Raw genomic sequence first — 13433 nt, forward strand, 5'->3', positions numbered from 1 at the left:
GGGACCCTCATATTCATGTAATGTGTCGGGGCGCAACAGACGGGGCACCTCGTCCACGACTACCTCCCTGCGCCATGTTACTCAACCTCCCTGTCGAGTTCCTTCAAAAACTGTGTACAAGCAACAAGTGTAACTAGAAGAACTTATGTTGTTTTGCAAACAAAGTGTGTACAGTGTACACTTGAAATATTAATTTAATTTAGATTTCTCTTTTGTTCATTCACATTGCATTTTGTAAATTTATAAAAATAAACTATTGCTTGTCCATTTATTAAATCATTCTTTGCAGCATGTTTTCCACACCTACCTAACACTTTTGCACAGGACCGTATATAGTAACATAGTAACATAGTAACATAGTTAGTAAGGCCGAAAAAAGACATTTGTCCATCCAGTTCAGCCTATATTCCATCATAATAAATCCCCAGATCTACATCCTTTTACAGAACCTAATAATTGTATGATACAATATTGTTCTGCTCCAGGAAGACATCCAGGCCTCTCTTGAACCCCTCGACTGAGTTCGCCATCACCACCTCCTCAGGCAAGCAATTCCAGATTCTCACTGCCCTAACAGTAAAGAATCCTCTTCTATGTTGGTGGAAAAACCTTCTCTCCTCCAGACGCATATGAATGGAGTTGTGTGTTCTGAGACCGCCACTGGTTGCTTAAACCCTAGAATGCGTGACTTCACAAATCTATGCAGTGCCCAAGGGTTCTGGTCGTTGCAGTAATGTCATTTTCCTCTGGGGAGAGTGATATTACATTTGAAGGCAAAGAAGGACAACTGCATCCAGGTATCACAAACATGCAACACATTTCACACTCCAGGCCACCAGGGGAGCTCTGCTCCTATTTATTAGGGCACTCCTCACACTTAGGTAAAACTGGTTACGTGGGGAGGAAGTTAGTTAGATGCTGGCTGAGATTCGCTCAGGTAGTTGGTCCCTGACAGGGGTGGGATCCTGTCAGAGATCGAGGAAGAAGGACACGGAGCTGTGCATGCCCTGAGAGCTGCAGCTTCAAGAAAGAGACACTGAAGGAGAACTGTATTGTAGAGAGGGTGAAGAAGTCATAGCAAAGGAGAAGATACCAGAAGGGGAACAGCCCTACACAGGCTGCCTCCTTCTGAGGCGCAGGATCCCGGTAGCTGGAATACCAAGGGAGCAATGATCCTTTATGCCTTGCTCCAGAGACCGACAGGACAGCTAATTTCATGTTACCTGCCCGCCCTATACCCAGGAGGCAAGGTGGCACCCTTTAGAGGCTGGGGCATGATAGAGTCCCTGTAAAACACCTCAAGCCACCGGTCATACGGGTTTGTCCTATCCTATCCGGGGGACAGAGAGAGAGACATAACATCTATAACATCTGTGAGGACCTTATGAGAAGCTTAGCAGTAAGGGACTACAACACCGCAGCGCTAGAGGAAGGCTACTGATTTATTCCTGCACAAGGGGACTCTGGATTTGCCTCCAAACCGGCCAGACTCTGTCTGCCCTGTGATCTGGTGCTCTGGACTGTGGATGCTGAAGCCTTCAGTAAAGGTAAAAAGACTGCAACCTTGTATCCTCGTTCTTCACTGCGCCTCTCACCATCCTACCATCTACACACTGGGAAGCCCTGGGGACATACTTCACTTGTGGGAAGGTATACCATCTAGCTGCCATAACATCACCCCAGTGGACCCCTTAAAGCAGCGTCGGTCACCCTGACCGAATACCACAGGTGGCGTCACGACTCATGAACATTTCCCCTTTAAAGACCTTTCCCTTTTACACGGACGTCCCAGGGCCACGGACCGGGTCAGCCACTGTGACATCCCCCATGTGAACCGAAGGACCCGGTACCGAGTACCCCACGGCCCCATGGGGGTGCTCCATCAACACTTTTATGTAACGGGGGCCTTTTAGGCAACATATTCTAAGTAAAGTAATTTTGCAGATAATAGCAAAAAAGTAAGCACCGGGGCCTAAAAGGCCCCCGATACACATTCTAGGGCCTGTGCATCTCCCAAATAAACACACACATGTGTACCGGCTCAATCGAAAGTCTATGGGTTGATACAACAATGTGCTGTCACTCATACAGAACTTCGGAGCTTCTGCTTGAGCATTATAGTTCCACATGCATTTATTTCCCCATGAGGCTACTAGTAGTAAAAGATCACTGTAATTTGCCCAATAGGCAGATGCCGACCATCACTTGACTCTTGCCCTGGCCATGTAGACTAGATACAAATCAGGAATTTCACAAAAAATAACATTTCTTTTAATTATGAGTCACTGCTTTTTTTTTTTTTTTCGGAAGGAAGTACAATGTAACAAGGGCTATCACAAGAGATCACTCTCACTTCTCTTTATCTCTGGTCACAATGCAGAGCTCGAGAAGATTCCTGCTCTATGGTGAGTAGCTGGATTTTTATATTTTCGTCCCAAAAATGAGAGAGACAATTACAAATGTAGGAGATCTGGACATGGGCATAGGGGGTCACCTACAATTACTTATGTATTTCCAAAGTGACGAATTTATTCTTTTGTATGATCCTAGTGCTTGATCATTAAGAACCGTATTTAAGGCGTATAAATGAAACATTTGTACACGCCAGTTCCGACAAGAGCTAATATGTATTCCTTAGAATATACACAGTAATATTATAAAAATTTGGGATGAGTCTAAACTTCCAATTATTATACCCTAACTGATTAGCTAGTCTGATTACCCACCATCCCTACATTTTTGAGGTTATGGTTTATCTACCTTGCACTAATGAGGGATAACAAGTCCGAAACATCTGTATGGAACTTGGTAGAAATGTTTTTAAGCGTGGTTACAATACTAAACCATTCCTGTTCGGAAATGTGTAATGAAAGTGTATAAATAACTTCTCTCTCAGTGAATGGATTTCGGATTACAGTTTCCCTCCTGGTGATCTAGGTCTGCTCTTGAGATCCTTATTCCTGGATCAACCAAGAGTGATGCTTGGGCTGCAGTCCAAGCAACTATTTGGGCAACAATAAGTTTTATTAGGCTCAGTGTTAGCCACCTGTCCTTGGAGAACTTACTGGTTTGGATAGGCTTGTAATGGCCCTGGGCACCTTTACCTTTAAATAAAAGCTTATGATTGAGTTCATTCTTGTGCATTGTTGTGTGACCTACTTGTTATTTTTGATTTTTGCACCTGGATGAACAAAAGTGTAAAAACATGCAGCTGTGTGAAGTGTGCACGGGCTCCATACAGTTCTGTACTGCAGACCTGTCCTTGAGAACAACTTCTGATCACAGTATGGGCTTGTAAAAGGCTCTAAAGAAGCCTTCTTCTGAATGGTTCAAAATCTCAAGTGGGGGCTTCACTAAAAGCAAAAACTATCTAGAAACAATTGGACACAATAAATGACATCCAATTAAGCACACTACGATTTTTTTTTCATGTAGACTCCATGTAAGTCAGGGTTCATTATCCCAATGAAATTTATTACTGTCATATTCAGAGTCTGCCTTGTAGAAAACTTGGCACTCAGGTACATGTTGTAAGCAGATAATTTTATTTTGTGCAGGCAATCCAAAAATAATAATAACAATCATCTTTTTTTACATAGCCCAACATATTCCGCAGCGCTTTACAGTTTAACAGTTTCAAACACAAGTCATAAGTAACAACGTTAACAATACAATAAATAAAGCACAATAAGACGACCCTGCTTGTGAGAGCTTACAATCTACAATGAGGTGGGGGAGATACAAAGTACAGGTGTGTATTTATAATGATGCGTTTACAGTGCCTTGCGAAAGTATTCGGCCCCCTTGAACTTTTCAACCTTTTCCCACATATCATTCTTCAAACAAAGATACCAAATGTAAATTTTTGGTGAAGAATCAACAACAAGTGGAACACAATTGTGAAGTTGAACGAAATTTATTGGCTATTTAAAATTTTTGTGGAAATTCAAAAATTGAAAAGTGGGGCGTGCAATATTATTTGGCCCCTTTAACTTAAAGGGAACCTGTCACCCCCAAAATCAACAATGAGCTAAGCCCACCAGCATCAGGGGATTATCTACAGCATTCTGGAGTGCTGTAGATAAGCCCACGATGTATCCTGAAATATAAGAAAAAGAGGTTAGATTATACCTACCCAGGGGTGGACCCACTGCAGTGGACGTCGCGGTCCGGTCCAGGGTCTCCCATCTTCTTACGATGACGTCCTCTTCTTGTCTTCACACTGCAGCTCCTGTGCGGGCGTGCTTTGTTTGCCCTGTTGAGGGCAGAGCAAAGTACTGCAGTGCGCAGGTGCCAGGCTCTCTCTGACCTTTCCCGGGGCCTGCGCACTGCAGTACTAAGCTCTGCCCTCAACAGGGCAGACAAAGTACGCCTGCGCCGGAGCCACAGCATGAAAACAAGAAGAGGTCATCATCGTAAGAAGATGGGAGGCCCCGGACCGGACCGCGACGCCCATCGGACCGAAAAGCAGCGGGAACGCCCCTGGGTGAGTATAATTTAACCTCTTTTTCTCATATTTTAGGAAACATCGGGGGCTTATCTACAGCATTCCAGAATGCTGTAGATAAGCCCTGATACTGGTGGGCTTAGCTCATCATCGATTTTGGGGGTCACAGGTTCCCCTTAATACTTTGTTGCGCCACCTTTTGCTGCGATTACAGCTGCAAGTCACTTGGGGTATGTCTCTATCAGTTTTGTACATTGAGAGACTGAAATTCTTGCCCATTCTTCCTTGGCAAACAGCTCGAGCTCAGTGAGGTTTGATGGAGATCGTTTGTGAACAGCAGTTTTCAGCTCTTTTCACAGACTCTCGATTGGATTGAGGTCTGGACTTTAACTTGGCCATTCCAACACCTGGATATGTTTATTTGTGAACCATTGCAGTGTAGATTTTGTTTATGTTTGGGATTGTCTTGTTGGAAGAAAAATCTCCGTCCCAGTCTCAGGACTTTTCCAGACTCCAACGGGTTTTCTTCAAGAATGGTCCTGTATTTGGCTCCATCCATCTTCCCATCAATTTTAACCATCTTCCCTGTCCCTGCTGAAGAAAAGCAGGCCCAAACCATGTTGCTGCCACCATGTTTGACAGTGGGGATGGTGTTTTCAGGGTGATGAGCTGTGTTGCCTTTATGCCAAACATATCGTTTGGCATTGTTGCCAAAACGTTCGATTTTGGTTTTATCTGACCAGAGCACCTTCTTCCACATGTTTGGTGTGTCTCCCAGGTGGCTTGTTGCAAACTTTAAATGACACTTTTTATGGATATCTTTGAGAAACGGCTTTCTTCTTGCCACTCTTCCATAAAGGCCAGATTTGTGCAATTTTGGAAATCATTTTGTATCCAAAACCGGCTTTAAACTTCTCCACAACAGCATCACGGACCTGCCTGTTGTGTTCCTTGGTCTTCATGATGCTCTCTGTGCTTCAAACAGAACCCTGAGACTATCACAGAGCAGGTGCATTTATATGGAGACTTGATTACACACAGGTGGATTATATTTATCATCATTAGGCATGTAGGACAACATTGGATCATTCAGAGATCCACAATGAACTTCTGGAGTGAGTTTGCTGCCTTGAAAGTAAAGGGGCCGAATAATATTGCACGCACCACTTTTCAGTTTTTGAATTTCCACAAAAATGTAAAATAACCAATAAATTTCATTCAAGTTCACAATTGTGTTCCACTTGTTGTTGATTCTTCACCAAAAATTTACATTTGGTATCTTTGTGTTTGAAGCATGATATGTGGGAAAAGGTTGAAAAGTTCAAGGGGGCCGAATACTTTCGCAAGGCACTGTACAATGATGGTCCAGCCATCTTGAGGGAGTGGGGGATAGGTGGAGATAGTGAATGGGCTACACACGCACCCTTACACATAAAATGATTTTAATTAGGGAATGTGATGGGCCGCTCTGGACAAATATGTTTTGAGGGTGCGCCTAAAACTATGCAAATAGTGGATGGTCCTAGTTTCTTGGAGTAGAACCTTCCAGAGGATTAGTGCAGCGCTGGAGAAGTCTTGGAGACAGGAGTGGGAGGTACGGATTAGTGCAGAAGTTAGTCGAAAGACACTTGCAGAGCGGAGCGATCGGTTAGGCCGATAGACCGAAATAAGGGTGGAGATGCAAGGGGGTGCCGCATAGTGGAGAGCTTTGTGGGTGAGAACAAGTACGTTGAATTGGATCCTATAATGAATGAGCAGCCAGTGTAACGACTGGCGAAGAGCGTCTGCATGTGAATATCGATTAGCCAGGTAGATGACCCTGGCTGCTGCATTAAGGATAGACTGGAGAGGGGAAAGTCAAGTGAGGGGGAGGCCAATTAATAGAGCGTTACAGTAGTCCAGGCGGGAGTGGATCAGAGCAACAGTGAGGGTTTTAATTGTTTCCATGGTGAGAAAAGGGCGAATTCTAGAGATGTTCTTTTGGTACAAGCGGGCAAGAGATTGTATATGGGAAGTGAAGGAGAGATTGGTGTCAAACATAACACCGAGAAAGCACGTCTGCTGTCGGGGTATTATTATGGTGCCACGGAGAGGGAAATGTCATATTTAGGGAGGATAGTAGACGGTGGGAGCAGAAGAAGTTCAGTTTTGGAGAGGTTGAGTTTCAGATAGAGAGCGGACATGATGTCGGAGACTGCGGACAGACAGTCAGTGGCGTTCTGTAGTACAGCAGGGGTAAGGTCAGGGGATGATGTATATAGTTGTGTGTCATCAGCATAAAGATGGTACTGAAAGCCAAATCTGCTGATGATCTGTCCAATTGGGGCCGTGTAGAGAGAGAAGAGAAGTGGGCCAAGGACTGAGCCCCGACAGTGAGAGGAAGAGGGGGCAAAGTGGAGCCAACGAACCGATACACTGAAGGAGCGGTCAGAAAGATAGGATGAGAACCAGGAGAGGGCAGTGTCCTTAACCCATTTACCCCCAAGGGTGGTTTGCACGTTAATGACCAGGCCAATTTTTACAATTCTGACCACTGTTCATTTATGAGGTTACAACTCTGGAACACTTCAACGGATCCTGATGGTTCTGACATTGTTTTGTCGTGACATATTGTACTTCATGAAAGTGGTAAAATTTATTTGATATTACCTGCATTTATTTGTGAAAAAAACAGAAATTTGGTGAAAATTTAGATAATGTCGTAATTTTTCAACTTTGAATTTTTATGCCCTTAAATCACAGAGATATATCACACAAAATACTTAATAAGTAACATTTCCCACATGTCTACTTTACATCAACACAATTTTGAAACCCAAATTTTTTTTGTTAGGGAGTTATAAGGGTTAAAAGTTGACCAGCAATTTCTCATTTTTACAACACCATTTTTTTTAGGGACTACAACACATTTGAAGTCACTTTGAGCTGTGTATATGATAAAAAATACCCAAATGTGACACCATTCTAAAAGCTGCACCCCTCAAGGTGCTCAAAACCACATTCAAGAAGGTTATTAACCCTTCAGGTGTTTCACAGGAATTTTTGGAATGTTTAAAAAAAATTGAACATTTAATTTTTTTTCACAAAAAATTTACTTCAGCTCCAATTTGTTTTATTTTACCAAGGGTAACAGGAGAAATTGGACCCCAAAAGTTGTTGTGCAATTTGTCCTGAGTACGCTGATACTCCATATGTGGGGGAGTAAACCACTGTTTGGGCGCACGGCAGAGCTTGGAAGGCAAAGAGCGCCATTTGACTTTTCAATGCAAAATTGACTGGAATTGAAAGGATGCCATGTCGCGTTTGGAGAGCCTCTGATGTGCGTAAACATTGAAACCCCCCACAAGTGACACCATTTTGGAAAGTAGACCCCCTTAGGAGCTTATCTAGATGTGTGGTAAGCACTTTGACCCACCAAGTGCTTCACAGACGTTTATCACGCAGAGCCCCCAGTTTTGTATTTTCCCAAGGGTAACAGGAGAAATTGGACCCCAAAAGTTGTTGTCCAATGTGTCCTGAGTACGCTGATACCCCATATGTTGGGGTAAACCCCTGTTTGGGTGAACAGGAGAGCTCGGAAGGGAAGGAGCACTGTTTTACTTTTTCAACGCCGAATTGGCTGGAATTGAGATTGGACGCCATGTTGCATTTGGAGAGCCCCTGATGTGCCTAAACAGTGGAAACCCCCCAATTCTAACTGAAACCCTAATCCAAACACACCCCTAACCCTAATCTCAATGGTAACCCTAACCACACCCCTAACCCTGACACACCCCTAACCCTAATCCCAACCCTAATCCCAACCGTAAATGTAATCCAAACCCTAACCCTAACTTTAGCCCCAACCCCAACCCTAACTTTAGCCCCAACCCTAACTGTAGCCCTAACTCTAACCCCAGCCCTAACCCTAGCCCCAACCCTAACACTAACCCCAACATTTTACCCTAGGCCCAATCCTAACTTTAGCCCCAACCCTAGCCCTAAATCTAGCCCTAACCCTAGCCCTAACCCTAATGGGAAAATGGAAATAAATACATTTTTTAAATTTTATTATTTTTCCCTAACTAAGGGGGAGATGAAGGGGGGGGGTTTGATTTACTTTTACAGCGAGTTTTTAGCGGATTTTTATGATTGGCAGCTGTCACACACCAAAAGATGCTTTTTATTGCAATAAATAGTTTTTGCGTCTCCACATTTTGAGAGCTATAATTTTTCCATATTTGAGTCCACAGAGTCATGTGAGGTCTTATTTTTTGCGGGACGAGTTGATATTTTTATTGGAACCATTTTTGGGCACGTGACATTTTTTGATAGCTTTTTATTCCGATTTTTGTGAGGCAGAATGACCAAAAACCAGCTATTCATGAATTTCTTTTGGGGGGGCATTTATACCGTTACGCGTTTCGTAAAATTGATAAAGCAGTTTTATTCTTCGGGTCAGTACGATTACAGCGAAACCTCATTTATATTTTTTTTTATGTTTTGGCGCTTTTATGTGATAAAAACTATTTTATATAAAAAATAATTATTTTTGCATCGCTTTATTCTGAGGACTATAACTTTTTAATTTTTTCGCTGATGATGCTGTATGGCGACTTGTTTTTTTGTGGGAGAAGATTGACGTTTTCAGTGGTACCATGGATGTTTATATCCTTTTTTTATCGCGTGTTATTCCACTTTTTGTTTGGCGGTATGATAATAAAGCGTGGTTTGTGCCTCTTTTTTTGTGACGGTGTTCACTGAAGGGGTTAACGAGTGGGACAGTTTTATAGGTCGGGTCGCTACGGACGCGGCGATACTAAATATGTGTACTTTTATTGTTTATTTTTTTTAATTTAGATAAAGAAATGTATTTATTTGAACAATATATTTTTTTCTTTATTTAGGATTAGGCTGCTGATCGCGCTGGAAGTACTATTCCGTCTATGGGAAGTAGGGCCCACCCCACATGGAGGGAATAGTACGTCCAATGGTAGAAAGGGGTTAATGCGTAGTGACTGAAGCCTAGAGAGTAGGAGATGGTGGTCAACAGTGTCAAAAGCTGCAGAGAGGTTGAGAAGAATGAGCAGAGAGTGGTCACCATTACACTTTGCTGTCAGAAGGTCATTGGTCACTTTGATGAGTGCAGTTTCTGTCGAATGTAGGGGGTGGAAACCAGACTGTGAAGGGTCTAGGAGGGAGTAAGTGGAGAGGTAACGGGTAAGGCGGGAGTAGACTAGGCGCTCCAAGAGTTTAGAGATGAAGGGGAGGTTGGAGACTGGTCTGTAGTTATTTGTGCAGGATGGATCAAGAGAGGGTTTCTTTAATAATGGAGTAATGATAGAGTGTTTGAAGGAGGATGGGAAGATGCCCAAGGAGAGGGAGAGTTTAAAGATTGTAGTTAGGTGAGTTGTGATGACTGGAGTGAGCAACTGGAGGAGATGTGAGGGAATGGGGTCGGTTGTGCATGTAGCCGGACGAGAAGAAGAGAGGAATACAAAAAATCCCAGACTCATATTGTTCAGCAAACTAAGCGAAATCGCCTAGCTACTCACATACCACTCCATATTGAATATACTAACAAAAGGAGAAACATAGGAGTTTATGGTAAAAATTATTACAAATCTTTATTAACAAAGTCACACATAAATTGACAAACTATTAAAAGATGTGATAACAAGGACACCAACCTAGGTAATATTCAGCACCATATCAAGTACCCGTCCAAAAAAAGGACTATAAGTATAATATAAGAATCCCCATCCAATATCAGGTCCATCCATATACTCCCCAAGTCATTGGAGGGAGGACGCCATTCATTATGACCTTATGGTTAATGCATAATAGTATCCCTAGATCCAAAGAGCCATTTTCCATTTTCCGTGCTAACATTCCAATATATATAGTCATAACATCAATGTGTGGCAAAAAGAATGGAGGTTACCTTTACCGGTGTTGAAATTCACCTCTGGACGCACCCCGACACGCGTTTCGCCGCTTTACAGCCCTGCTTTCTCCCCTTGAGAAAATAGGAGAAAATGGACCCCATAAATTGTTTTGCAATTTGTTCCGTATGTGATTATACCCCATATGTGGTCAAAAACTTCTTCTTGGGCACATGGCAGGGTTAGAAAAGGAAATAACTCTCTCCCTGGGATAAATTGTAAATGCTATGTCACAATTGAAGAGTCTCTGATATATCTAAACAGCAGAAATCCCCCACAAGTGACCCAGTTTTGGAAACTAGACCCCTGAAGGAATTTATCTAGGGGTTTGGTGAGAATTTTGAGCCCATAGGTGCCTCACAGAATGTTCTAACATTGAGACGTGGAAATATAACAATTTAGTGGTAACAATTTAATTTTTGTATTTGCTGCACATTTGTCAGGTAAACAAGGGTTAATAGATGAAACTAGACCCCAAAATTTCTTGCACAATTTCTCCCGAACACAATGCTGCTCCATATCTTGTCAGAAATTACTGTTAGGCCATACGTCAGGGCTGAGAAGGAAGGAGAGCTATTTGGCTTTTGGATCACATATTTTGTTAGAATAGTTTGCGGGAAACAGTTGCAGAGCCCCAAAGGTGCCAGAATAGCAGAAAATCCCCAAAGTGACCCTATTGTAGAAATTGCACCTCTCAATGAATTCATCTATGGCTGCAGTGACTATTTTGTAACATCTATGCCAGGCTTCTTTCTGGAGAATTGCAAATCTGCCAGTCTAAGGCCATGTGCACACGCTGCGGATTCCGTTGCGGAATTTTCCACAGCGGATTTGATTAAATCCGCAGTGCAAAAAGTACTGCGGATTTATCGCGGTTTTTTGTGCGGTTTCCACTGCGGTTTTAGACACCTGCGGATTTTTAACATGGAGCAGGTGCCAAACCGCTGCGGATTCTGCACAAAGAATTGACATGCTGCGAAAAATAAACCGCAGCGTTTCCGCGCGTTTTTTTCCGCAGCATGTGCACAGCGGTTTTTGTTTTCCATAGGTTAACATTGTACTGTACACCGCATGGAAAACTGCTGCGGATCTGCAGCGTCAAAACCGCTGCGGATCCGCAGCAAAAACCGCAACGTGTGCACATACCCTTGATCTGCCCATACATTATACCCCCATATATTGCAGCACCCCCATACATTGTGTCCAGCTTATGCGTCTGACGATACGCACTTCTAAATTAAGTGCCTTCTCTCCATTACAATAATGTGAAATAATTGACTGCTTACTGGGGTTTAAGCACAGTGGAGAACATTTGAATTTAGGAGCGAATAATTCACTGGATTTTATTTGGGGGGACGGGAGACCCCAGAAAACATGACTATGGCCAGATTTTTCAGTGAATAACGGCGATCACAAAAAAAAGTGTGCCGTCTGTTTCAATGATTTCTCTCTCTCTCTTCTAACATGATATACACCAATACCTCCGCCATCCCCGGACCCTCTTGATCCATCCCCCGCCCGGCATCATATTCTTTGGGAAGAAAAAAGGTGGACGCATGCACCGCCAAGATTTGCTGGCCGGTACTCGGCAATTTTTCCTATTGGTTCCTTTTGATCACTGTGATAGATCCTATCACAGTGATCAAAATAAAAAATATATAGTAAATCAAATCCCCCTTAATTAGATAAAAAATGATAAAATATATATATTTTTTTCCATTCTTTGCAGTTGGGCTTAGGGGTTGGGCTTTTGGTTGGGGATAGGCCTGTGTTAGGGTTAGGGCTGTGCTAAGGTTAGGGGTTAGAATTGTTTTTTTTTTCAAAAGTAAAAAAAAAAAACTGACGATATGACGGCTAGTGTTGAGTTTGCATCAGGTGCTAGGGTATGCACAGAGTATTGCGGATCCTGGCATTTTTTTGGGGGTGTTTTTTGGTTTGCAAAATGGGGTCAATTGTGGGGGCTTCTATTGATTAGGCACATCAGGGGCTCTCCAAACACAACATGGTGTCCGCTAATTGTTCCCAAATATTTTGGGTATGTTCTATCATATAGACCACTCAAAGTCACTTGAAATGTGAGGTGGTCCCTAAAAAATGGATTTGTAAATTTTGTTGGAAAAATTAGAAATCACTGATGAAAACTCATAACTTTCTAACAAAAAAAATGTTTTTAAAATAATTGTGCTGATGTAAAGTAGACACGTGGGAAATGTTATTTATTAACTACAGATGCTTCTCATAAAATTAGAATATCACCAAAAAGTTGATTTCTTTCAATTCTTCGATTCAAAGAGTGAAACCCATATATTATGTAGAGTCATTACAAACAGAGTGATCTATTTCAAGGGTTTATTTCTGTTAATGTTGATGATTATGGCTTACAGCCAATGAAAACCCAAAAGTTATTATCCCGGTAAATTAGAATACTTTATAACACCAGCTTGAAAAATTATTTTAAAATTCGAAATGTTGGCCTACTGAAATATATACGCTGTGTGCAGAATTATTAGGCAAGTTGTATTTTGATCACATGATACTTTTTATACATGTTGTCCTACTCCAAGCTGTTCAGGCTTGAGAGCCAACTACCAATTAAGTAAAGGTGTGCTTAATTATTAGGCAACTTCCTTTCCTTTGGCAAAATGGTCAGAAGAGAAATTTGACGGGCTCTGAAAAGTCCAAAATTGTGAGATCTCTTGCAGAGGGATGCAGCAGTCTTGAAATTGCCAAACTTTTGAAGCGTGATCACCGAACAATCAAGCATTTCATGGCAAATAGCCAACAGGGTCGCAAGAAGCGTGTTGGGCAAAAAAGGTGCAAAATAACTGCCCATGAATTGAGGAAGATCAAGCATGAAGCTGCCAAGATGCCATTTGCCACCAGTTTTGCCATATTTCAGAGCTGCAACGTTACTGGAGTAACAAAAAGCACAAGGTGTGCGATACTCAGGGACATGGCCAAGGTAAGGAAGGCTGAAAAATGACCACCTTTGAACAAGAAACATAAGATAAGACGTCAAGACTGGGCCAAGAAATATCTTAAGACTGACTTTTCAAAGGTTT

General features: G+C 42.4%; 1 protein-coding gene across 2 annotated transcripts in view; it reads left to right on the top strand.

Annotated features, from left to right (window-relative positions):
* Positions 1-2330: 2330 nt before the first annotated feature.
* LOC138677002 (adhesion G protein-coupled receptor E3-like) overlaps positions 2331-13433 on the top strand; it is a 107610-nt gene continuing 96507 nt past the window's right edge. For both annotated transcript variants that reach the window (XM_069766774.1, XM_069766775.1), the window contains exon 1: positions 2331-2405. In XM_069766774.1, the coding sequence (XP_069622875.1) occupies positions 2375-2405 (31 nt within the window). In that variant the 5' untranslated portion in view covers positions 2331-2374. The remainder of the gene's footprint in view (positions 2406-13433) is intronic.

This window comes from Ranitomeya imitator, chromosome 4, assembly GCF_032444005.1.
Source record: "Ranitomeya imitator isolate aRanImi1 chromosome 4, aRanImi1.pri, whole genome shotgun sequence".
Taxonomy (NCBI): Eukaryota; Metazoa; Chordata; class Amphibia; order Anura; family Dendrobatidae; genus Ranitomeya; species Ranitomeya imitator.